The sequence below is a fragment of the Taeniopygia guttata genome, chromosome 7 (genome assembly GCF_048771995.1).
Source record: "Taeniopygia guttata chromosome 7, bTaeGut7.mat, whole genome shotgun sequence".
In the NCBI taxonomy this organism is placed as follows: Eukaryota; Metazoa; Chordata; class Aves; order Passeriformes; family Estrildidae; genus Taeniopygia; species Taeniopygia guttata.
The window spans coordinates 21,901,254-21,928,420 of NC_133032.1; the positions used below are offsets into that span (position 1 = coordinate 21,901,254).

Consider the following 27,167-nt stretch of genomic DNA (forward strand, 5'->3'; position numbering starts at 1 on the left):
ACCGTGTTTCCTGGAGAGCACTAATGTCATCTGGGCAGTAACTGTCAGTGTAAGCCTGAACTTCTGACAGTGAACTGCCACCACAGTGCTAATAAAGAGAGAAGAGAAAGGCTTGTGGGGAGAGGTGCCATGTTGTACTGTGCCAGCTGTCCAGCTGAAAAACATAGAAAGCTTTGGGGTATTAAGGACTTTTGCTTATGAAAGTGGATGGAAGTTTTATCTGCTCTAACATCCACAGTGTGGTTCTTGGATTTGATGGTGTTTGGGAAAGGATCTGCACCTTTCTTTTCTCCAGTCTGCCTTGGGAGACAAAATGCAGCCTGTCTGCAGAGCAGGAAAGCTCCACGGCTTGTGTGAGTGAGGGGAAACCGAGGAGCAGAGCCTAATCTTTAGGAGGCATGCTAAAATTCATGGGGGTAAATCAGACAGCAGATAGGAAAAGATGTAAGGAAGGAAAATAGAGCAGACAGACCACAGACATACCAAGGGGAGGATATGAAAGAGTGAAGAAGATGAGATGAGATGAGAACTGTTGGAAGACAATTATATTTTATTTGATTCTAGGCAGGTGGGAGGGGAGGTAACTAACAGCTTGTGCTCTGAATGCACAGCATTGATGGTCACTTTAATTAACAGGGATTACAGGAGTTAGCATTATCTGTAGCGTCCTGGCTTCAAGATACCTGCAGGGGAAGATCAGTAGATACCTCAAAACACTACTGGAATCTCCAAAAATTACATGGGATATAATCTTCCCTGCTCATAAAAGCATTTTTTAAATTTTTAATATTAGAAATCAATTTAAATCCTGACTCATTAGGTTTTTATCTTCCTTTTGGTTCAGCACTTTTTTGGCATGAAAAAACTGTACTAATTCAACATATTCTTGGATATTCTTTTTATCCAAGTGCCTGTCTAACCCATGTTTAAGTCTTAATAAATTTCTTATCATCTGTAGCATCATTGCTCCATTTATGGAGTACATGAAGTATCAATTTTCATAATTTTTAATAGAATTTTTTTTATACTTTAAAATTTGACATCTTTAAGCTTTCCTGGTTTTATAATCAGACAGTGCATGTTTCTAGTATACTTACCCTGTTAATAATTTATTTTCTAGATGATTTTGAAGCATTTTTCTCCTTTCAGGGCTAAATAATAAAAATCCATCTAGTCTCTTCATAAAACAGGTTTTCATTGCCCTAAATACTTGCTTTCTCTGAATACCCAAATTCCACAGAACTCATTTGTAATACAGGCTCTCAGTCTTTACAGTATAATCCATGTGATGTGTAGGGTCCAGCTACACAAATATAGTAGTTAAAGATTAACTTATTTCTTATTGTTGCAATCTAACTCTAGCTTTTCTTGTCATAAATGCACATCAAGGAGAAATCTGAAGTGATCTCTCTGCAGTAGTCCTTAACTAAGTGCCCCTTCCAGCTTTATGCAACTAAGGAGACAGGTTTATTTGGACTTTTCTGGTGTGTGTAGTTCAGTTGCGATCTGCAACTGTTTGTTTTTAGTAGCATCTGTCTTCTGTGGTCATGGAGTAAATTCATCTGGGACAGTTAGTTATTCTCTGCTGAACTCTTTTCTCCCAGTCTTGATTTAGCTAAAATAAATGCCCGTCTTCAGCTGAACATTTCACTGTTTGGCTCTTCACTTCCAGAGTTTGAGTTCATTAGTAAGTAAGTTATTAGTAAAAAGCATTAGTAAATATAATACTGCCGCACTTTTGAACTAATGAAGAAAGTTGTGCACTACAAAATCATAAGGTAAACCATCTCTAACCAGGTAGTCTCATCAGCTTTCTGGTGTTCAGAGTTCATACCCAGGATGTTTCAGGCAAGCAGTCTCTGGTTTTCCCACTCTGGTTGTTAAGATGTGCTTTTCAGTTAGTTTCATTTAGAATACTTGGTTCAATGCTGCAGTTACTAATCTTTTCTCCAAGTATGTGCATGTGGGTGTCCTCTCCTGACAAGTTGGAAAGTAGCCTGGAAGTTGGAAAGTAGCCTGGAAGCAAGGAAAAATAAGAAGTGTGCTCCCTGGGCTCTCATATGCTGTCCATGCCCTGGAGACCTGTTCCCCACTAGGACACTTTTCAGATCCCTGTCTTCATTTGAGAAGTCCTGATGTGGTGCCTGCCAGGGAAATCAGTGCCAGGGAGCAGGGTGGGCTGCTGTGAACAGGGCAGGAGGAATAAGAGGAGAAGGTGGTACCCGCAAGAACAGAAAGATGCTGGGGTACGCGTCAGCAAAGCTCATCGAGACTAGGGGTATGAAAGCTTAGAAAGAGATGTACAGTTTGGCATTCATTTATATGTGTCGGGAGGTTAAGGTTTCAAACCAAGCATATTTTCTTCTGTTACACTGTAAATTGCAAGAATAGGAATTGACAGCCTTAATTTCAGCTGTTAAGGCCTACCCATACATGCAAATTAGTGTTTACGTTCTGTGTGCATGGTCCTGTACATCTTGGCAATCTTGATCATACCTAAACTTTAGACAATGTAGTGGCCAGTGTCTCTGGAATATGCTGCCTTGATGTTCAAAAATCTGATTCCTCTTTTTTCCCACAAATTACTGTAAAATGTAGTAGTGAAGCCGTTAGAATTCAAATACTGTGATGTATAAGTACAAGCTAAATTGAACCAGAGTCCTTAGAACCTGTAAATAACGTAAGATTGAGAGCTTGTCAAAAAACTGCAGGTTGTTGGAAACTCACTTAAACTGCATGTGTCAATATAAAAATCTCACAGCAGCTTCCTGCACTGCTTGGTTCTTACATTACGAAATGAGGAAGTTCCTTTTAGGTGTTTGCAATTCAAGTTAAGTATTTGATTTCTGAAATGTTGGTATTGTAGAAGAGGGAGTATTTCAAACAGTTAATCCTTTTGCTGATTACATATGCAAAAGATGATGCAAGCGTGGAAGCCAAGCTTGTAAAGACAGAGGACATTGGCTGAATAGTGTATGAGAGGATTGGAAATTCTTCCTAGGAAAACACTGCATTTATCAGCAGGAATTTGGCAACACATTTACCTCTGTGAACAATGCTAAATACCAGATACTTGCTCACTTCATTTCTAATCCCCATTGACTCCATGCTGGAGTCACGATTTCTATCAGCAAACACAAGCATTATTCGTTTTGCAGTTTACTTGGATTGGTAGCTGAAAAGTTGTGTTCAAAAGTTCTTTGGAGAGGTTTGGCTGGGAGATGTTGCTGATGTAAAAGATCTGCTTCTGAAGTGATTCAAATGAGGCAGTCTTTTGACTGGAGTCACTATGATACATGCATAGAATTGGGAAAAAGGTGTTGATTTGCTTGCCTTGGAGACATAGTAAAATGGTAATGGAAGTGGTAAAAATCAAAGGGAAACCTATGGTAGTCTGGTTTGTAGTTCTCAAAATACAGAATACTCAAAAGAAAAATGAGCATATAGCATGGAAGACTAAGTGTTAAAATATGACTTGTGTGTTAAAGTTGGGATAGAAAGACATCCAAACTGTTGTAATTAAGTCTTCAAAAGCTGTTTGATAAAATATATTGCAAATACTAATAGCGCATGGGTTTTGTTTTTGAAATATGAAACACAAAATGGGAAATACTTCGTCTGTAGTACAGAAATCTTGGCTAGAGAGAGGCATAACAAAATTCCACTGCTTAGAATAATTTAATTTGCTTATTTGAAAAAAAATTATGTTTTCTTTTATTGTTAATTTTCAAGGAAAATCAGGTTTAATTATTTTCCTTCTTAACTGATGTTAGAACTCAATATTTGATACTTTACATTTCAGGGTTGACGAACACACTTGAATGGTCACTTTCAGTAGTAAATATACAGATTTTGATTTATATACACTGACTTGGTTTGTTTCGATGTAGCATGCAGTTACTGCTATGAAAAGCTGTTTGATCTTTCGTGATTATAAATTGCTTACTGTAAGACATTTCATATTCAGGACTGAAGTGTGACTCTGCTGTTTTAGGTGGTATAAAAGGTATTCTCTTTCCTGTAACACTGAGGTAGAGTTTGCATTGAAATGGAAGCTTCCTTGACTTTGTGTTTAAAATTAAATGTCTGGAGAGTGGAAATGGTACCAACACCTGTATTGACACTTCTAAGTCTTTTCCTCAGGGGGCTAGGATCAGAGAGGGCATTTCTGTTTCTTTCCACCTTTCTTCTGCTCTGAGCATCCTCTGCCTCCAGGCCCCTTCCCAAAGCAGAAATGCTCTAGTGGTGGTTTTGAACCAGCTCTGAAGAGAGGTGTGCTGCCCTGGGGTAGCCAGAGGCCAGAATAGATTGGGCAACACAGGGTGGTACACAGAGTAAGTGTTGTGGCTATGGAGGTAATACCTATTCTTAATATTTGGTATTTGGAGTTCAATATAATACAGTAGCATTGCTATATAATTTCCTTGTATTTTGAAGTTCTTTTTTATATCAAATGTTTTCATATCAGTACTTAAAGAAGAGCTGAAAAGTGATTTTCTGAGATCGCTGCAGAATTTAACAGACATTGCACTCTGCCTACGTGCATGGGTTTGGAAGTTATGCAACCTCTTTTTATAGAGTTGTATGTTCTGATGATCTAGGTTTGCTCAGTTAGTGTTCAGAAATATCAGTGTATTAGGAGCTGTATATGATAAAAAACTTAGGTCATGGCAAACTAATGCATATCTCTAAATATAAAAACATTTCTGGTAAGGTTCAAGTAGAAGTGGCTTCCATCATTTTGTATACTGGCTTTAAAATCACTGGGCGGAAGTTGCTGTGACATAGAGCCATGCACAGTATGGTGGTGGAAAGAACTTGTGTGGAGATGTTGTATATTTGGTTCAGGCAAAGATGACTGAGTGCTCAGCACAGAATGTTGCTGTTGGATATCTGCAGACTGCAGCTGGGGGGAGAGGGAAGGCTGTAACAGGACATGTTGTCACCTTGGCACTGAGGGAGTGCCCTTCCTGACATACTGGCAGGTCTTTAGTCCAAATTGCAGAGGTGCTAGGTCATCAGAGTGCAATTGCTCAGTTTTATTAGGATGAGCAAAATGCATTTTTTCCTGTTCTCATTGTTGAAGGAGGCTGGACTTGTTTTTCAGAAACATTACACGCAGAAAAATCAACCTGAGGCAAACACCTGGCATGAAAAGAATTTGCTTGAATACTAATAATTTGGCAACATTTAATAAGCAAATTAAAACAGTATGTAGTAATGGGAATTCAGCTGCAGTGATTACTGCCAGATTCACCAAGAGTAATGGACTTGCATACCAACCCAGACTTATGACAAATATTGTGATTGTAGGTAACTAAATGACCATGGAATCTGGAGCAGAGAACCAGCAGAGTGGAGATGCAGCCGGTACAGAGGCAGAAACCCAACAGATGACAGTACAGGCACAACCACAGATTGCAACGTTAGCCCAGGTATAAAAATCATATGGTGTAAGAGTTTTACTTATGGTTAATATTTTTAAGAGGGATAATGTTTGCTTATGGGCCTGAGAGAAGATTCTGTTGATACCAGTCTGAAACACATGTGATGTATAGTTCTTTTAATATTTGTCTTAATGTTTTTAAAGCAGTAGAGTAGTAGGCTCTGTTAGTTCTGAAGAGCTGTATGAATGTAAATTGTGTAATGTTAACACAGTAATAAATAAAAAATATTTCTAGAATTTTTACCACAACCATACCACTGAAAGGTATTAATTTCAATACGTGTTACCTACTGTCTTCTTTATATTGGCTGGATTGTCTTGCTGTTGTGTTTTCTGTTAAAAACCTTCCTGTAGTAGTCAGTTTAATTCTGAAGAAAACAAACTAATGTGTAGATAAATAATGCAGCTAATAAAATATTTTATCAGATGGGATTAATATTATGAGCATTATAATCAAGTGGAATAATCTGGCACTTGACAGCTCGTGTTATCCTGTTGTTTCCAGAATTTCACAGTTGGCAAGTTAGAGAGACAGAAGTAGATCATTTGTTGTCCCCAAATTATTTTGGAGAGATAAGAAACACAATCCCATCTACATCTCTGATTTTGGACCTGGGTTTCATTTTTGAGTAAACTGATGGTTGGGCAGAAGCAACCCCATTCTATAAATGACTACAGAATATGTTTGGCTCTCTTGTGTAACCATTCAATTCGAAAAGTAATTGTAGTCTGCAAAAAATGAACAGGTGTTTTTGATTCCATAGTTTATGGAATTGAGTATCTTTTAAGTGGCAGAAGTTTTAAATCACGTAGTTTCTATAAATGATTAGTGTCTTTTTAAAGTCATTGCACCTTTTGGTAGTCCAGAGACTTCCAAACAAGTCCTGCCCTCTGTAGTCCGTACATTTCCATTCAAGTGATAGTGTAGGGATTGGAGCTGTTTAAATGCACAGGTTGATTTTCTTGGGTGAAGCTGTAGTGTGAATTTACAAATCACCAGCTGCCCTGCACCAGCTTGCCTCTTTGGGCAGTTTTCTCACTGTCTAACTTAGGCACAAAATGTAGGTGGTGTGAATAACACTTCAATGTGAACTGAGTGGAAGTCGTTTATTTCTCCTGCAAAACCAGTTAACTGCTGCTCACTTGATGTGCTTTAAGGTTTAGTCCAGAGAATCAAAAATGTTTTACATTTATGTGCTAACATACTAACCTCAGGGAGCTGAACTTAAAAGTATGTGTTGGGTAGCATGAACTTTACTCAGACATAATTACCCCAGTACTTGAATGAGACTTTTTTCCAAGTAAGAAAACACTATACAAGTATGGTTAAAATCCACGTGAACCACCATGTTGTCATTCACTATATTATTTGCACCTTGGTTTTTCCCCAGCCTGTACAGAGTTTGTGGAGGTGATAAAACAGTCTAAACATAATTCCTTGTGTTGTTCACATCAGTGTTATGTTACTATGATATTTTTAATAGGTGAAGTGGCAGTGTTTGGCATTAGGGAGTGCCCTCAGAGGCCTAGCCAAATCTAAATAACTAATTATATCAATTTAATTCCTCCATTATCTCTTGTAAGGTCACCCCTCTTGCAAGTTGAGTTTAATTGCTGCGTTTTTAGTGAGTTCAGGGTAGCTTTCAGAGTCAAAAGGAAACTCGTCCCAGTTCCACAAGGTATGAGTCAGAGACATGTGCGGAAGTTACACTCTGCTGTGGGCTTAATCCAGCCACAGTGGCCTCTAGTTGATCAGCTTTGCTGTCATTGCCAAGGACTGTTTAGTCAGACACGCATTATTAAGAAGGGTCACTTGGTAAAAGAACACAATTTGTTAGAAGAAAGGGCTCTCAAGTTAATCTCAGCCCAGTTTCTCTCAGATGCAAGTTAAATAGCACCACATAATGCTGCATCTGCTTTCCTGGAAAACAGAGGTAAAAGCAAATGCAAATTGGTGGATTAGGGAGAGACAGCTGTGGAGGAGAGCTACATGTAATTCCCTTTTATTTTGTTGTTAAGCAATATTTCATTGTAAGTGGTGGATGTTTATGAAAATTCAGAGCTGAGCTATTTCAGCTTTTTGAGAATTACATATTCACAGGGACAGCAGAGGATTTCCTTCTGCATCCAGTACATAGCAGCCCTTTGAGATGAGGTAGGACAGCAGTGTAGCTCTTCCTTGCACTGCAGCTATGTGGATTGATTTTTTTTAAATGTTCTTGAACCGTGGAGCATTGTTAGGTTTTCCAGACTTGGATGACTAGAAGAAAGCTGGTGAGTCAGTGACCCATGAGCTGGCTGAGGTCTGCCAGAGCAGCTCACGCTTGCCTGCAGTCCTTCCCTGAGGGCCATGGCGTGTGGGAGGGATGCTCACTGAGAGCGGGGTGTGCTGGCACCCTGCAGCCTTTCAGGAGCCCCCAGCCCCTAACACAGGCAGCTGGAAGTTCTGGATGTGCACTGGGCATTGGCCCAGCCATGGGGCAGCCTTGGTGCATGGCCCTTCAGCTACCCAGAGTAATTCCTGTGGCCTGCCAGGGTGAGGCTGCCCCGTGTGGGTGAGCAGCTGTGCGTGGCTACTGCTGTCCCCAGAGCCCGAGCCATGATGTGCCATGCTAATGTCATCAGTGTATCCCTGTTGGCATGGCTGCCATGCCTGCAGGTCTGTGGTGGAGAAACAGTTGTGTTTAAAACATGGGCAATTTTTCCTCATAGAAATAACTCTTGAAACTAGAGTTTGTGTTGACCTGTTACACAATAATCACAGTGACTGCCTACAAAATACTTACTTCCACTGCAAAAATGGGGTTTTTCTGTCTGAACACATGGTCAGTTTTCTTCATTTACATGCACTTTGCCAGCTACTCATATGGCTTAATCTGTAGAAAGTGAAAGGTATGATTCCCTAAAAATGTTAAGTTCTTACATCTGGCAAATTCTTTGCATTTTTCTGAGTGAGAACAGAAATAGCTCCACTCCCATATGTTTCTGCCTCTGACTCAGCAGTGTCTGTAGGAGTACACCCAAGTCTGAGCAGTATCCAAGTGAAGTAAGTGAAAGGTAATGATATGTTTGTATCAGGTTACTTCAACATAGAGGCAATTGTGTTTTTCTTTTTCTTGTCAGTGATTTTACAAATTATGCTTGAGCCTCCAGAAATGCTGCATTAGATTATTTTGCGAAGTAGGTCAGGTGTTGGGCTCAGGCAGTTCAGGGGGTTTTATATTACGCTGAAACATTTGGGTCATCTGACTGGTGTCTAGAAGAGACATAGTTCTTTCACCAAAACAAATACTGAATTAAGGAGATTTTGCAATAACCTAATTTGTGCTCACTGTCTCTTCTTTGCAGGTATCTATGCCAGCAGCTCACGCAACATCTTCTGCACCCACGGTGACCTTAGTTCAGCTGCCCAATGGGCAGACGGTTCAAGTGCATGGAGTAATTCAGGCTGCCCAGCCATCAGTTATTCAGTCTCCACAGGTCCAGACAGTTCAGGTACTGACTGAAGAAATTCCTAATATGTGAACTGGGCTTTTGAAATAGGCCTGTCATTGCACTGGTTTTAATGTATTTGTGTTCTGGATTGTGTTTTTGCAAATCTTTACAGTATTTGCTACTCTTTTTTCTGTTCTGGCTTAACCACTTTTCATTTTCAAACATTGCTGAGTTTCATTTCCCTCTAGAATTTGTTTGGTGAGTTTAACAGCTTTAGGGTTTTTCTTAAAGTATTACTCTACTTTTTCTCTGTACTGTATTTACATACATTTTTCTTGAGTAAGAGTTCATACTATTCTGAAGTGAACAAAAGGATGAATTTTTTGTAATAATGTACTTTTTAATAATTAATGAGACCAGCATTCTAGAATGAGAGTCTTTGCTCTGTAAGAAGTATTTGCATTGGTTTACAATAAAGGTCTCTGTATGTTACTGGTTCTTAAAAGAAACCTCTTAGTCCTTACATAGAAATGGTTTTAAAATGTGCTGGTTGAGTGTTGTGTGCTTTGTGAATCCTTAGCATTTTCTCTTCCATGAGGCAAGACAAGTAATGCAATATGGAGGTAGCCTGAAGATAGGAGGCAAGTAGTCTGAAATCTTTAAAACCTCTAACTTGGTTTTTATCCACTGCAAGTTCAGTGTTACTGAATGTAGAAATTTTTTGGTGTACAGCAGCTACACAGGACAAGGACTACACATTATTCATGTGCTGTTAGAGCAATTAACTCAAAAAATGTTTCATTTCAAAAAGTAGGTATTATGACTTTTTGATAAGATATTCAACTGGATATAGTTTTTAAGAATAAGGTATGCATAACTTAAAACTAGACCATTCTGGTAATAATCTTTATTTTTTGCTTCTCAGCTCCAGTGCTGAGTTTGTGACCAGCTTTGCCATCCTTAGCCATTGTAGTCAAAAGTTCAGAGTTTTAATCTATCAGAGGTGAGCAGTTTTGAGATAACTGCACAAGTTGCTACCCTGGAGGTAGGAGATAAGATACTGACAATGAAGCCATGCTTGGAATTCAGCAGGTTCAATGCAGATCCATCATGTTTTGATATTCAGAGCCCAGTAGTTCACAGTCAGCCTTGGACATATTCAGGCCCTCTATCTGACAATTGTGAGATGTGGGTGCCAGCAAGATTTCTGAGCCTTTAAGAATCTTCTTTACCATGTATAAATTGTCAGTATGTGATCTCTGTTTCTCACATAAGCATCATTAGCTTTTATGTAGTTTGTCATGCACATTTTGAATTTTAAATTATCTAAATTATTTTTATATTATTTTTATTTTAGCTTTTCTGCATAAACAATTTGCTTTTTTAGCAAAGATATTCAGAATTTTAGCTTTATGTTATTTTTAATATCTTCATGTATGACATTTTCCTGGCAATTTCTTCCATAAAAGGCAGTCTGTCTTTAACATATCTACCTCATTATTAATAAATTGATGTTTTTTCAATATTATAGTCTTTGCTTCCAAACGTTTCTGCTACCTTAATTTGGTTTACTTATTCTCTCCCTAAATTTTACTAAAATAATCTTTGTTTCCTTGCAATGGATGAGAACAAAACATTATAGAAGGCAAAAGCCATATGGTATTAATGTTTAGGTTTTCTTATTGAAGTATTTAAATTATGAAGAACATTCTGCTGGGTAGATCACTGGTCATTCTTTGCTGGATCAATTACTAAGCAGTAACTTTCTGTTCATTGTATAGATAGATCACTTGCATTGTGGTGTTTTTCACAGGATGTCAACATTTCCTTAAAATAAAGGCATTGGAAGTGGCTTGTTAAATTTGATTGCCATTCTTATTTACAGATTTCCACTATAGCAGAAAGTGAAGATTCACAGGAATCAGTAGACAGTGTCACAGACTCACAAAAACGAAGAGAAATTCTGTCCAGACGACCCTCCTACAGGTATGCAGGTTAAAGCAGAAGCTTTTCTTGATGGATGGGTGTGTTCTCATGGAGATACAAACAGTGGGATTCTATTATGTCTTGCAATTGGAATATGGAATATATCTGTAGAATAGGATGTAAAGAGATAAGCAAGAGGAAGAAACCTCAGCAGTTGCACTTATTTAAGACAGAAGTGAGCTGAGAATATGCTAATTGCCACATTTCAGAAGATTGAAGTATCATTGTGATAGATGCCTTAGAAATAGCTTTAATGAATATTTAATATACAAAATGCACTTAAGCTTTGTAAAAAGGGACTTTTGTGTAATCTGTAGTCTGCAAAAAATCAACTCTACTGGTTTTCATTATTGCTGAAATGCTAGCAGCAATCAAACTTAATTCCTTTCTCCCATGAGACTTAAGGAAGCTGTGATGTTCCATAGCTCAGAGAGAATTTCTGCTTGAGCCAAATACTTTGTGTTTAAAGTTAAGTCAGTATATGTGTTCAATGTAGTATCTAGTGTCCATTCCTCATGGCAAATACCTCTGGCAAAACCAGCTGAGGTTCTTCTTCACGTGGTGTGTGAACTTCATTATTATAAATATATGTACACATATATATATATGTAACTTTATTATTTAAGCCTTTGTACAGCTTTTTGTGTCAGTACTAAATCCCACTTTCAGTCTTAAAACACACTAAATAGCATTAAGGAACAGCTCTGGGGTTCAGTAGTTTTTAAGTGACCTGTGAGTTCCTGCTGCTTTAAAAAATCCAAGTGCTCCTTTTTCCTTTATGAGCATAGCCTTGGAATAGAAGCTGGGCTGTAGGCCTGAGCATATCTCAACCATGAAACGTTTTTAGCACTGGGGACATTATTGTCTGCCTCGTCCAGCAGCCTTCAAGGCTGTTCTGCCAAAGATAGTGAAAATCATTGCTGAAGACCCCTAGCCATAATAGATCTGGAGGAATATTTTTATTTGTGAGGAGCAGTGTTAACTTCAAGGCTGCCACAGATTCCCTTCAGTCTGCTTCTGCAGCAAGACACTTGATTTTACTATATATGGAAGAGTGGCTGTATATGGTGAGAAAACAGAGCTAAGTAAATAAGCAGCAAGACTGAGAAGAAGGTGCTTGTGCATGCTGACTTCTCATTGAGGTGGGCTCTTGCTTGCACTAGTGCCACAACACAGCCTCTGTCTTCAAACCAGATCATGGGGACACAGCAACATTTGTAAACTTCTGTATGCAGCTCAGACTCAGGGCTGGTGTTGGTTAGGTCAGAAAGGCTGAGCCAGACCACTGCTGTCTTTAGTGACTTCCCAGCTGGCATTACTCTACCTGCTGTAATTGGCCCCAGAAACAAAGGTGTAGCTATGTTCACAGAATTGAAAGCTATACCTCTTCCACAAAAACTCCTCTGTGGTTCTGCTACTAAAGTATATCATGTATTCCATCAGTTCATAGCTCCCGTATTTGTAAAGCTGCCACCCTATCCTTTACCTTAAATCCATTTTTATGTTGGCAAAGATGGGTTTTAACCACGATGTCATAATGACATGAGGTTAAAAAGTGATTTTTTTTTATCTCCTTGGGTTTTGTTCTTCAGCATTCCAGCTCTCTCCATATTTTTTCATCTGTTTCATTCACTAGTTTCTGATCTAACACCTAGATTGCAAACTCTTTGGATGGGAATTTTTTATTTGTCTAAGTGGTTCTTTGCACAGGGTTTTCTAGTGCTGGGGTTTCTTGCATGCACAGAAAGTCAAAACACAACAGCAAAGCTCTATTTGTGAAGCTGCTAAGCAGAATGACTGCTCTCCCTAGATAGCTTCCTAGAGGTGTTCTGGCTCCCACAGCCTTAGTAGGCTTGTGTAAGAAAGTAGTGTTGTCTTGGAACTTGAGGTCTATAGCTGTGTTTGCTTCATCCCACTGAGTTCCTTTGCCAATCCACTGGAAAACATAGGAGCAGAATTACAAAAAACATTGCCCTTTACCTAAGGGCATGTAGTGCACTTTGCTGTGACATAATAGAATATGCCAGCAGTGAAAAGGGCTTGACAGTCCTCTGAGGAAGGACAGTGTTTGACTCAGTGTTTGAGTCAGATTGCAATGACTGCTGTGGTCAGTCTATAGTCATGTTCAGTGGGACCTGTAGCAGTGATGCTTTAGAAGGTTTGACTTTGGATAATTAGCTCATGGAAATAAGGAAACAATCTGTTCTTTCCTTTACCCATGAACTTTCTCAGGCAGAGCACCTGTGAAGTGTGAGACTGTTCTCAAACGCTGGGTATTGTCTCCCAGGCAGGTGTTAAATTATGAACTGCTGGCTCTCTGCAAGCATTCCTGCTAACTCCCTTGGTACTCAGCTCTCTGGCTGAGGTGTTTATAGTCTTTGAAATGGAGCAGTTCCCCCAGTGTAAGTGAGGAGACAGGTTCTGACTTTTTTTCCAAGTATTTGTATAGCTAAAAGCAGGAACCAAATAAAAATGGATGAGAGAAACATGTTCTGAAGAAAAAGGAGAGGTTGTAATAGCTGTATCATGGGTTTTGACAAGCACAGTTGTTCTGTGCTGGTTCCCTTGCCCATCAAGGGTACTTGGCATTTTGAACAATCCTCTCCGATAAGAGTTTGAAGACAGTGTGTGGTTTTCATTCTCCGCTCATATTTTCCATGCTGGCTTGCTGCACTTCACAATTTTCCCCAGCATTGTGTATCAGACTATTTTTTTCCCCCCCAATTTTTATTAAAATCTCTACAACACACTGTCTTTGCCAGAAAAATTTTGAATGACTTGTCCTCAGACGCTCCAGGAGTGCCAAGGATCGAAGAAGAAAAGTCTGAAGAGGAAACAGCAGCACCTGCCATCGCCACTGTTACGGTGCCAACTCCCATTTACCAAACCAGCAGTGGGCAGTACAGTATGTAGTCTGAATTTCTCAGTGGTGCTAGTAAGTGGGGATGAGAAGATGAAGAACTATTATTTCTGTAACTGTTGTTTGGACTAGGACAAAGCAGGAGGTGAAACAAAGATTACTTTATTTTGACTGTTAACCAGGCCTTTTAAACACATTCCTATTGTAAGTGTTTGAAAGGCTTGATTAACATTCTGGGACTGCTTGCCACTGGGTGCAGCTAATGCATCCTGAGGCAAAACAGGAACTAACCATAATGCTATTATAAACTTCTTCACTTCAGGAACTAGATGGGGGAATTCAGAAGTTTCTTTATTTTTGTGGCAGGTCATTAACACTTGTTCACCAAGCTGTAACCTCATCATTAGAAAAAAAAACATTACGTCTGCAATGAAATTTTTAGAAAGTCCTGAAAAAATAAGGTCGTTGACAGCCTTAATATATTTCATAAGTATATGTTTCTGTGTTTTCTTTGTTAGAATTTATAGATACAGTGTTTTGACTTGAAGAATGATTGAGGATATGGCCTTAAAGATAAGACACATCCTGTCTCACACTAACCATACAGTAAGAGACATATACAACACATACAAAAGGGACAAAGAACTACTTGTTTACCTCTGTCTCTTAAAATCTCTTTAAAATTTTGTATCTCTGTTTACTCCTTAACCCCTTTGCTTTGTACCCTGCTTAATTTTATTGAAATGGATGTGGTTAATTCTGATTCCTGTTACAACTGTACAATAACTGCGTGTGCAGACACTTGAGATTTTGGTGTCTCTGTATATAGGAACACAGTGGAATTCTGTGAGTCACAAAAGGGGCAATGTCTTGGTATACCTGTATGACACGATTGAGGGCAAGAAAGGAAAAAACCAATAAAGTTAAGACTGCCTGAACCAACCTGTACCTTTATGAATGATAAAACAGCTAGGAAGGGTCTCAGGAAGTTGTAGAGAAGCGGGGACACAATCAGAAGGGGAAAAAAAAGCCAAGAAGAAAGTGAAACACAAGATGGGTAGCACTAGCAGCAGAGGAGATTGAAGGGCATAAAGCACAGAAGATGAGAGGAATTTCAGATGAGAAGAAAAACTGAGGATTGAGAAAAATACCTAAACCAACCAAGAAGAAAATCTTAACGAATTAAAAAGTATTCCCTGGGGGTGGATTGTAACTCTTCCATGTGATTCTGTTTTATTAGAGAAACTAGTTTATATTTTAGGCTGTAGGTTTTGGACCTCACAAACATTTGAAAACTTACCTTTCAAAGGATAATTTCTTTCTTGTCCATTGAAGCCATGTGTCTTATTTGGGGGTGTGTAAGGATTCAAGTGATTTAGCTTAGATCAGTATTCTTCCATACCTACGTTTAATACTGTAAGTTAATGAATGAATTATTGTCTGAAATGCTGGGTTGATTTTTTTTGTCTGCAGTTGCCATCACCCAAGGAGGAGCAATACAGTTGTCTAACAATGGCACAGATGGAGTACAAGGTCTCCAGACGTTGACGATGACCAATGCAGCTGCAACCCAACCTGGCACCACCATTTTACAATATGCACAGACCACAGACGGACAGCAGATACTTGTACCCAGCAACCAAGTTGTTGTACAAGGTGAGAAAGTTCACAGATAGTCATTCTGTGTAACATTTTCTCTGTGCAGATAGAAGTTGCCAGCCTGACTCCTTCAAATATGTCAGGAAACAGAATTAACAGCTTTGGCACAGATAAGTCCATAAAATTGTTGAAATTCTGGACAAAACTATTTGTCATATTTTTTGAAGCCTTTTCCTTTAGATTGGTAAAACTGTGGATATTTGAGGTTTAATACATTTATTTTTGCTTTTCCATGCTGTGTTTCCTTCATTTTGTCCACACAATTTTTTAATATGTTCTGCAAAAACTAATACCACTTTGAAGTTCTGAGTTCTCCCATATGTGCAACAATAGGAAATTCAAAGCAAGCATTAAGATAGGTTAGAAGGATGTTTGATTCTTTCTAAAGGGACACTTTAATTTATTAGTAATTTTTCCCCTTTTTCAGTTGCAAGTCATCATTTCTTCCTACTGTTACTTTTGTAACTAGTCACTGAGTGACTGACTCAATCAGTGAGTCTTGGAATCATAGAACAATTTAGCAGAGTGCCTTAGGTGATCATTTGGTCTAGCCCTCAACTTGGCAGAGCTACTTTTGCTTAGTTGTGGGGACCTATTGCATCAAAATACATACTTTAGTTTATTAAAAATTGAGGAGCATTACAAAATTTTTATTGAAAATAATAGAAATGTACCCCTGCTTCTATGAGTGTAAAGTAGTTGATTTGAAAGTTATCCAGTGAAGAGTTTACCAGGCATCAGTAAAAATGCATAGCATAGAAGAGTACTGTTGTTGCATTGGTCTTTGGGTTTTTGTGTTCTTAAGGACGTATGATTTCTGTAGGTGGTGTTGCGGTTTTTTATGAGCTCAGGCAAAATTAACACGCTCCAAAGATTAAAATTAATAAAATAAAAGAAAGCCAAGACCTTGCTCATTCTAGAGAAACAATAGAGGGCACTGTCCATCTCTTGTGGGAGTAAATGCTTCATTTTTATACCTTTTTTTTCTGTGTTAGATACTTACACATGCAGTTCCTTCTTTTCCAGACAGATATTTGGAACATAGCTAGAAATAGCAACCCCATCCGTCTCTAGAAATGCTAGAACTGCCCAAAAACCAGAGCAGTATAAAGAAATATAATTAGGGAGAAAGAAGCACAGCTATAACACAAGACAAATCAAGTTACCAAGCACAGGTGAAGACTTCTTCAGCAGGAATGCCCCAGACCTTGCATACATGAATAAACGGAGCCCGAGGCAGCAGTGATGACCCAGATGATGGCTGTCCCTCCTGAGCTGTGGCTTAGGGAGGTGGAGGGTCACAGAGGTGATTATGTTAGGGACATGACAGGTTAGAGAGATGAGTAGGTGTGACAGCGCTGTCACCAGACTGATGCCATGTTCCCGTGTGTCCCCGCAGCTGCCTCAGGAGACGTGCAGACCTACCAGATCCGTACGGCCCCGACCAGCACCATCGCGCCAGGCGTAGTCATGGCGTCCTCCCCAGCGCTGCCGACGCAGCCGGCAGAGGAGGCTGCGCGCAAGAGGGAAGTGCGGCTGATGAAGAACAGGCACGTACATTCACCCCGCTTTCATTGCCCTGTCAGCTCTGCACAGGCCTAGACTGTCAGGCACTAATCTTTCTTAGCCATGTTATCAAATGCTTCACAAAGAAGTTGCCTTTATTTAAAGACGCAAAGCAGAAATGCACATCTACTAATGCTGTGTGTTGCGACTGTGAAACCTTGAGTAAAGTGTCAGACTCATTCTGTGAGGAGAGTGAATTTGGTTGTTGCAGTAAGGAGGAAGGTAATTGGTGAGATACTTGTATGGCTGCAGGTATGTTCTTACAAACACCGAGTTGAGTTTTTATTGCGTTACTACATTCATGTGGTTTACTTTGCTGGATTCTCTCCCTTAGCCTTGCTGCTGGCCCACATGTGCTCTTTGTGAGTGCTTTCTTGATTGTCTCACTTGTTCTTTTAGCTGCTTTGGATTTTCTCCTCCAGAGGCAGAAAGGCTCAGGCAAAGACTAAACGAGCAGCTATTCCTTTTGATTGAAGTCCTGTGCAGCCAGTAGTGGCAGTAGAGGGGCTAAAAGAAAAGCAAAGACTTGATCCTGTAGGATCCAGTGTGTGAGGAGGAACAGCTAAGCTTAGAGATAGGAGTGGGTGGAAGTAGCAAAGGAAGGGAGCTGTAGGGAGAAGTTGAGCAGGATGCTCCTGAGGTCTGTTGCTGTGGGAGTGGGAAGGGGCAGGTCTGAACTGGCCCATCACACCAAGCTTGAACTCTTACCCAAGGCCACAGATTGGAGCCTGTGTGTTACACTGTGACACTGAGAACCCAGTGCTTCCCACCCTTCTGAGCAGGGGAAGCCCCCTGAAAACCTTGTTAACTTCATCTGTCAGTCTGAAAAAACTGATGTTGTGCGGGTTGATTTATCTTCTGTAGGTTGCTGTGCTGTGAACATAATGGAAACTTGAGCAGACCCAGTGCTTATACAAGGGGCTTTAATGAAGTAAATAATGCTGAACAGCAGAGATCACTTTTTTAAAAGGTTTTTGTACAAAATGTCACCCATCTCCCTTTCTATATAGTTTTCTCATACCAGAGAATAGTGGATATCACTCTTTCAGGCTCTGCATTTGAAAAAAAATTAATTAGAATAACAGAATGCTCTCATTTAGTCATCAGTCTTATTCCAGTAAAATAAAGCTTTTGTGTTTGTGAAAGCCAAGAAGAACAATGGGGAATTACCCTACTTGAGTTAAATTGACAGCTTTTGCAACAGTATCATGTTGCATGTGGTGCTTTTAGCTTGTCTGGGTAATAGATATTTGCAAATCTAAGCTCCATAGCAAAGCGGGGAAAAGGGATAGAGAGGCAGATGGTAAGGTGGTACTTACTGGAGGATTATAGTGTAAATATTCATATATATTATTGTGCAAATTTTCTGTTTAAATTTTACATTTTTAAAGCTCTGTTGTAATTCATTAAAAGTCTGCTGTTCGTAATGAACAACTAACACACACAGACTTGAGGTGGCTTAATATACACAGCCTAAGGGTGAAAAAAAATCACAGAAAGAAAATGTTGTCACCCAAGGAGGCTTGTTAGTAGTTTGCACTGGGAGGCACTTCCTGATCTCCTAGTACTTAATCTCCTAGTACCGGTAACAGCCCAAAATTACTTAAATTCTAAATGTTACACATGGTTTACTGAAGCACTGCAGGCATGTGAAATTGTATTTGTGGCAGTGACAAATGGCTACCTGAGTCCTTTCAGGGCTTACAGGCTGTGGTTTCTTCATCCTGTCTCATTTGTGGAGCTGAATTTCAGGAATTACTTTAGAGGCTTCTTATCAGTTAGGTCCTGGAATGCATTCTGTTTTTACAGCTACTATTTATCTAATAAGGGGAGGAACGGGGTTGTCCTCTCATTTCCCAGAAATGTGATTGTTTCACCAGTCTGTGTAGTGTTTGCAATGAAGGGGCACACAGACTCTTATTTTTGAAGCTATTCTGCTTTGTACCTAAAGGTTTAGGGCAAATAAGTGTTTATTTCCCTGTGCCTGCAGAGTGCTGCTAGGACAAGTGGAACTGCAGGAGGAGAGCCCTCTGCCTGGGCTCCCATCTGCCCGTGGCATTTAGCCCTGTGCTTACTTTGCACATTGGCGCCATTCTATTGCTGTGCAGGGTAGTTCCTGCCTCGGTGTTCCTGCCTTCAGGATGCTCAGCAGCACATTAATGCCTTCTGGTGTTTTTCACTGGTGCTCTTGGTATGTTACCAAGTTACCTACAGGCAGCTCACTCTTTACAAGCAATACTTAAAAGTTTGACTATCTTGAGGTCTGTTTTTGGCATAACTGACAGGGACTAAAGAATTACATGGTTCCTACTGTTTATCTTGTGATATTTTTTGGCATTTATTTTTATTTGAGTTAATTATAGTATCATTGCAGTGATGTAGACATCATTATTAAAATGAAAGCATTGCTCAAGAGCAAATACATGAATGCTTGAGATACAGCACTTTTTTTACACCAGTTGATCATCTTGTTGGACTGCAGCAAAGGGAAAAGTTAAAGACTGTAAAAAGAATAATAGATGATAATAAAGTCAAATTACTGCAGCAGCATTCTACTCAGCCTAAAGGCTCCAATGTGAATCCTGCGAGCAAAATTGTATCACTGATTAGGATCCTTTGCTCACAGAAGAAATAATAATAATAATAATAATAATGATGGTGATGATGATGATGAAGTTATTGGTGCTGTCTTACTGGGATCTGTATATTGAAATGATATGTGGATCTTGAGTGAGTGTGATTTATGAGGAGCAGTTGTAACAAACTCAGTGTTTTTCATCACTAGGATTTCTTAGCAATGCTTCCATATTCTGAAAATGGCAGTACTAGTAAAGGTTTGACTGAAAGCAGTTAGGTAGCCCATGTCTGCAAATGATTGTTCTGGATTTGAATGGCCTTTTTTGCTTTGCAGGGAGGCAGCACGTGAATGTCGCAGGAAGAAAAAGGAGTACGTGAAATGTCTAGAAAATCGAGTGGCTGTGCTTGAAAACCAAAACAAGACACTGATTGAGGAGTTAAAAGCACTTAAAGACCTTTACTGCCACAAATCAGATTAATTTTGGATTCTCGTTTTCACTTGTCCAGGTGGGATAGAGACTGGTTCTGGCTATACCCAGAAAGACAAAGTAAACTTTTTATTTTCTAAACATTTCTTTTTTTCTATGCGCAAAACTGCCTGAAGCAACTACAGAATATACTTCATCTGTGCTTTGCATCAAACTGTGAATGTTCAAGTACTTGCCTCCACTTCTCCCCTTACAAGATGAATTTCATCATCAATCTCAGCGTGAAGAAGAAGAACAGGCTTCTCTCTCATCTCCTGATCCTCTTCAAGGTGTAACAGTGGTCACTTGGGAAGTTACTGTGGGGAGGGTCCTTTTGTAAAGATGTCAAGAATTTGTGCTGAGCTCTTTCCATTGCCTTAGAGACAGAGTCACCCCAGCCTCTTGGACCAGAGAATGGTGGGCTGCAGAGGTGGAGCATGCATGGTACAGTGAAGAAGCAGTGGTTGCCACATTGGTTTCACACGTTCATGCTGAACTGTACAAATACACGGCTGAGCAGCACACCAGACAAAGGGCGCTTCACTGTCACGTTCTTGGTGTGGAGATAACAGACCTTTCTCAAACTAGCCCAGGATGGGGGTTTGATTTGCAATCTGTATTAAGCCCTCCTGGACTAGTAAAACCTTCTCCATACTTCAGAAACAAATGCATCGAAATGAGCTTCACTGGTCAGTTGTTGATTCTCATAGTTTATGTGTGCAAGTGCATTCAGCATTCTGAATGCACAGAAAACACACACCAATTTCAGAGGATATAGGGTGGGAAATTATATTTGGATAGGAAAGAAAATTTAAAAAAAAAGATGCAGTTGTGATCTTCTGTAAACAGTCATATAGTAAACAGGGGTAGCATGTTAAAGCACTACCTATTTGTATGCAGAACAACTAAGCAGTTGAAGCATAGCCAACTCCACTTAAGTACTCCATGAAGACAGTATGGTCTGTGTCCCAAGTCCTCTCAAGCAATGAGGTTATTTTTATTTCCCTACTACTGTCTTAGGCAATGGAAATTATTGTACTCAATAGAAATATCTGCCTGGTTTACTAAATTCTTTTTTGAACTTTGATTCTGCCTTCTATACATAAATTAAGTTGCAGTATAACAACTACCAGACAACCTCAAATATTAAAGAGGACTTCAAACACAAATATTACAACTCCTGCTTTGAAAGAGAAAATACTGATTATTTGAACCTGGCCAGATTAGCTAAACTCTTAATTTATTTGGGGTATTTTTCCTTGGAAAGGGTCAGATTTATTGAGTAATCTGTTCCTGCAACTAAAATTACTTACGTGCCTCAGATGTTTGCTAGATGAGGTTTTTTTCTGTGCACTGAGGAATTGTAGTCTTTCCCATATTTATGGTGTTAAAAAAGGTAGTTAATATTTTTTAAAAACTCTGTATTAAGCATTAGGACTTCAAAAGAATCATGCTCAAAAAGAACCAAAAAAGAGCATCAAGAAGTTGTCAAAAAGAATGTGTCCAAAAGAATAATGTGCAGTTTGTGTACTGGCCCTCTGAAGCCAGTCTCTCACTGTGTAAACTTGGGTTATTTGATGGAGTAAGTTTACTTTGGGCTTCTGGTCAAATTTTTATGTATGGAGATGTATGGATAAGGCCTTGCCTAGCAGAGTATTGGCTAATAATTTTTCCCGTTCACTCTATATCTTTTTAAGATAAATTTCACACACAGGCTTCTAAAAGGTTATACAAGCAGTGTGACATTATAAGGAAAATACTTGGAAGACTCTGGGCAGTTGAGTCTCAAACACCTAAGCAGTATTAAAAGTTCTAGATTTCTCATTTGAGGGGGCATTCAGTTTCCAAGAGATTTAATTTAAAAGGATCAGGGTTAAACTTACAGCATTATTGTTACATCTAAAGTTATCAAGAATTTCAAATTACACTTGTATTTCAAGAAAAGAACATAAGTATCAGAAATATGAAATAATTCACTTTCACAAGTTTTGTGGGAGTTTATAAATGGTCTATTTTTATCTGCCATAGAGAGTTGATTTTTGTGGTTTTATTTAATGGGAGATGAATCTATTAGTTTAACAGTGCAAATTTAAAGACCCTAAGTTCTCAGCAGTGCTTTTATAAAAACTATCTGATTCTTAAAATCGGCGAATACAAATACATAAAACGGTTACATTTTCGAGAACGAGTACTGAAGTAGAAATGTTGATAATACAGGAGTCATTCTTGTAAAGCATGAAGCTCATGGTGGCCTCATTTGCAGTTACATGGAATGGTTCCTTCAGCTTTGAGAAACACAGAAAAGGCTGCATATGCCCACATTAAGGCTGTTTCTTTTGTAGAACATCTGTTTACAAAAAATGTGAGGTTTTGCTGTGAACCTGAGCAAGGCAAGCTGGGCTCTGAGAACTGTGTCTAGTTGGTAATGAACATTCTCCAGAGCTTGCTGATAAGCACTGGGCACAAAACCTGGAGGCTGAATGGGCATGGGAGCCTAAAACAGTGCCCAGGTGGGGTTCTCCTAATACACAGTTTGTGCAAATTTGTGTGGCAGTGAGAGGAGAGCTGTGTTACTCGTTTGTCTGTGTGTGGTCTGCAAGTGGCCTGTAGTGGTTTTAGCTTAGACTTCATTAGCAAATAAAGTTTTACTAAGAAAAGGAATGTAATTCAAAGTACATAGGCGTCTGCAAGAATCATTATTTTTATTTATGCAGCACTGAGGATTATGGGACACAAATTTATTTAATGAAAATTATAGATTACGATAATAAAAAATGTATTAGACCAAGTACAGGGCTGGCTAGGCTACCCATACATGCTTTACTATTCATATTGTCCCAAAAAGGGAAAGAATATGACACAGGATTCTGTTCCTATGTTATTTACCAAGTAGTGAGGTTGGGGTGATAAGCTTCTATAAACTAAGACCATTTGGAAGTAGGATGGAAATGATGCTGACAAGGGGGAGGGAGGATTAGTTTTATATCTCACGGTTGTGAGTTTTCAAGAACTGATAGACTCTTTTACCTGAAGAGAGGGTTAGAAAGGGCTAGATCCGTTCCGTTCATAATAAACAAGAATTGGTTTGAAATATAATTTTTGTAATGTCATTATTTTGCAAAACAACAGCACCAATCAGGCAGTTAAGATATTGTCAAAGGTGCTCTTTTAATTTAGATATTCTTGGAAAATACATATGTATAATATATGTACATATATATATATATACACACAGTATATAATCTACAGCTCTGAGAGCTTTTAAGTCAGGAATGCTGAGTATTATAGTATATGGAGGTCAGAAGAAGAATTTTTACTTTTCTGTGTGTCTGTGTGTGTGTGGATGTGTGTGTGGGTGTGTGTGTGGGTGTGAAAGCTTCCCCTCACCCCAGTAGCTCTGGGCTGCATTATTCTAGCTCTTAATTACTGATTTGTTTTGTGCTGTCTCTCAGTTATCCATTTTCAATAATTTTATTTCATCTTTCGTGGCTTTTGTGAAGTTTGTTTTTTATTGATGAAGATTTTTGAAATTATATAAACAGTTGTTTTACAACCACCACCACCCAGAGTAATTCACTTTTGTGCTTTTTCTCTTTGGCAGCTATATATCAAAGGCAAAATATTTGGAAAGGTTGTTAAGGTGTTATTTTCTAAAGGAACCACTGGTAAGACTTCTGTTTCCCTCCTGGGGTAGTGGTGATGCATTCTTCCTTAGGCAGCAATTTCACCAGCACTGGGTAGTTGCCGGCACCGTTGCTTGTATCCGAAAGCACAATCTTAGCCTGTTGTGCTTGTCAGGACTGCTCAGACACCGCAGTTCTGGCTAGCCTGGAGTTGGCATTTGCAGTGGAGATCACTGTCTTCTCTGGTACTTCTACATTGGTCAGAAAATTGGTGGGGTGTTTGGAATCATTAAGAGGCTCAGGAAAAAAAAAATTAATAAGGAAAAACAGCCCTGATAGTTTCTGACCTAAATTTGTACCACAGGTTGCTTTTTTAAAATCTGGGCTTCCAGTAAACTGCAGCAGCAAGTAGGCATTCTGTTAGTGAAAACTGGCACCTGCTTTTTTATTTTGTTTTTTCATTTTTGGCTGTCAGTGTTTTTTGTGGTTTAAGACAAGTCCACCCATCAAAGCAAGTTCAATATCAGTGGTTGCAAATCTATAATAGTTCATAGAGGATTTAATTAATTTTCTAGGACCTTGTTTTTATTGTAATTTTTTTACCCTGGAGCCTGGTTAGTGATGTAACATTTGCCAATGATCCAACCAAAAGGTCATGTATTTATTTTTGTTACACTATGTTCTTTGTAAATGTTTAATTAAAATGTGCACTTTTAAAGAAAAAAACTAACAAAACACAGAGGAAAAAAAAATAAGGTAAACTTGGTTTGCTTGAGAAGATTTCTGGCATAATTGTTGTGATCCTGCTGCCTGCACACAATTCACTCCTCCACAGCAGTTGCTTCCTTGGCTAATTGAACTTGCAGATCAGCACCTGGTGCCCAGCAGACATTGCTTCAGAAGGGCAGGAGAGCTGAAGGGGCAAGAATCAAGTGTGTGGTGTCTTGGAGCAGTATATAGAGGATGGATGTGAAATTATTTTTAGAGTAGAACTAGTTCAGTGATCCCATGTGGGAAAGGGAGGTTAATTTGGAAGGAAAGCTGAACTATTTTTCAGCCACTTTATTCCCCTTTTCTTAATTTGAGATTTGTCTGTGGATTTTACAAGCTGCATTCCCAGAAAACAAATCGAAAGGCTTTCCAGTAATTTGACACCCGGAAGTAAAGGTACACTGACAGTGTGTCACCTTGCTGGAAAAGAAAAGCACAGCACAACCACCTTTCTTTTGCAGGAACGATGATAATTTAACTATAACCCTGAAGTCTGTCATTGTGAGCAGGTTTTAAAAAGCATACAGTACATTGATGGTTCTCTGTCGTCTGCCTGGAAACTTGTTTTTCTGAGCTGTGTAATTTGCTAGCTGTAAAAGACTCTGATTTTACAAAAGCCTGAATGTATCCTGAAGCTCAGTTGGTCTGGAAGGAGCCAGACTGGTGAAGAGAGGGTGCTGAAATCCAACTTCTGTGTGCTTATGACAGGTTCAGGTCTGTGGATAGACTTAGGTGTGTGAATCTTTGGGGAAAAGGGACCAGATCCAGGTGGTGTAAAGAGAGTTTGCATTTCAAGTGTTTTGCCTTGGAATGTGTTTTTAAAATGTATTTAAGCTGTGGCCCGCAGAGAGATGTGCTTGGGCTAGTTGGCACAGCACAAATTGAAGAGTGACCTGTTTGCATTCTGCACTGCAAGTGCAGTTTGTGACTCGCTCCGTGCGGGAGAGGCAGGAGCGGTCAGCTGGCCTCGGGAGCTGTGTGCTGGCAGGGAAAGGGCCAGGGACAGGCTGGAATGACCCATGGCTGGCACACTGTAAGTTGAGCATTCACTGCACTCAGGACTCGAGCAGTTCACTCAGCCTCAGCTGCATTTTCCTCTAAATTAGGGGGTAGCTGAGTGAGAGCATGGGGATGGCAGACCTTGAGCCAGTTGCTTATGCAGAAATGGCCACTCTTAAGATCTAAGGATGTTTGGGTGCTCTCCACAAGATGTTTTATCCAGGTGCCACTCCTTTTTTTTGTGTGTGTTTAATTACATTTATTTATATTAAAACATTAATTTTAAAATATTCTACAACTTCAAGTTTATATGAAATTTGAAACTGTGCTGCTTATAATGGACTTCTTGGGATGGGAACAGGACAAGAAGAGGTGCTAGTTGGCAACCAGCTCCTCCACAGACTTTTTTTCCACAGATTGCTCATTCACTTCAGAAAATAGTTGTTTCTACTCTGGATTTATAATTTGAAATTGTTTTGAAACAGTGTTTTTCAGGGAAGCTTCCAGAGCAAGGGTTATTATTCTCCCTTTGTAGTGTAAGCTGGAAAGAATATGTTCACCTCATCTGCATTTCTGATTCTTTACCCAAACCGTGTCAGCACAGAACAGGGTATTTGAGCTTGACTCCCACATACTTGTGGAAGTTAAAAGACTAAATGAAAATCCATCACTGGGGGGAATGCTTTTTTACATCTCCCCAAAAATCTAGAAACATCCCTGTTGTGTTCTTTTTTTTTTTTTTTCTGTGCTTTATCTGTGTTTAAAAAATTGTACTGGGTTATAATGCATTTTATTAACACTATGTACATATTAGCTGCTTTGTGTTTCAGAATGGTAGTAATTGCTTTGTATATTAAAGTGATTCTTGTGAATTTGTGAATTATTGTCATAAAGAAGTGCTTTTTCTTACTGTAACCTTTGTGGTATAAACTGTCATAACTCCCTTTTTACACAAACATTTATGTGCAGTCACATAAACATGCTTTAAAAAACTACAAAGTCTCTTTTTTGAGCAGGGTGTTCCATTTACACTAATTTGATTTAGTAGCAAATGATAGCTGGAAGAATATGGGAAAAGGCATATGTTGAGCAGTCTATGGTATCATCTCAATCCATGCCCTGCCCTAAGTATTCATAAAGTATTCTTCCCAAAGAGAAGGCTTTTTTTAATCTTAATTTAATTAGGTTAGAGGTTAAGTTCTGAAAAACAAAGTTTCTCTTCCTCCTGATATTTTTAAACCTGTTTTCCAGTACCCATTCTGATGGCAGTTCTGTTGTTTAATAGTGTTTGAAAGGCTTATGCCTTTCAGTTTAAATATGCTGCATGTCTCACTTTTAAGCATTCCTGTAAACAATGTACTACTGGTCTTTAGAACAGAACAGAAACAGAAGGCAGCAAACACTGCAAGGATCACAACCCTATTATGTAATCTGCAAGGCTGGATCCAAACACTGGGATGGAAGCCAGGATAACAAATTCAGCACTGAGGTAAACACACCTCCAGTGAAATCAAGGGGAAGCAGTAAGGTCAGCTCATTACAGCTGGGATTTTCTCATTTTTATAGTGCCATTCATGTTCTTGCTCAGAAAAACCTACAGTAATGAGAGAGAATCCCAAACAGGGTTAGTCCCTGAGATAAAAATGCAGTTTGGCTTGAATTTTGCACTGAAGAACAGGGTAACACAGATCCCTGTGTAGTCAACTGTGTATCTTAATATCAGTCAAACATTACCTTGGCTAAAATTACGTTTCACGGAAGTTTGTTCTCTTGCGCAT

At 39.2% G+C, this 27,167-nt stretch overlaps 1 protein-coding gene across 5 annotated transcripts in view; it reads left to right on the forward strand.

The window, feature by feature from the left end:
• Positions 1 to 26,388, forward strand: part of CREB1 (cAMP responsive element binding protein 1) — a 39,819-nt gene extending 13,431 nt beyond the window's left edge. Inside the window, exons 2-8 of one of the 5 annotated variants that reach the window (XM_030276951.4) lie at positions 5,314 to 5,435; positions 8,795 to 8,941; positions 10,767 to 10,867; positions 13,630 to 13,772; positions 15,201 to 15,383; positions 16,786 to 16,936; positions 19,864 to 26,388. In XM_030276951.4, the coding sequence (XP_030132811.1) occupies positions 5,322 to 5,435; positions 8,795 to 8,941; positions 10,767 to 10,867; positions 13,630 to 13,772; positions 15,201 to 15,383; positions 16,786 to 16,936; positions 19,864 to 20,008 (984 nt within the window). In that variant the 5' untranslated portion in view covers positions 5,314 to 5,321 and the 3' untranslated portion in view covers positions 20,009 to 26,388. 5 annotated transcript variants of the gene reach the window in all.
• The last annotated feature ends 779 nt before the right edge of the window (positions 26,389 to 27,167 follow it).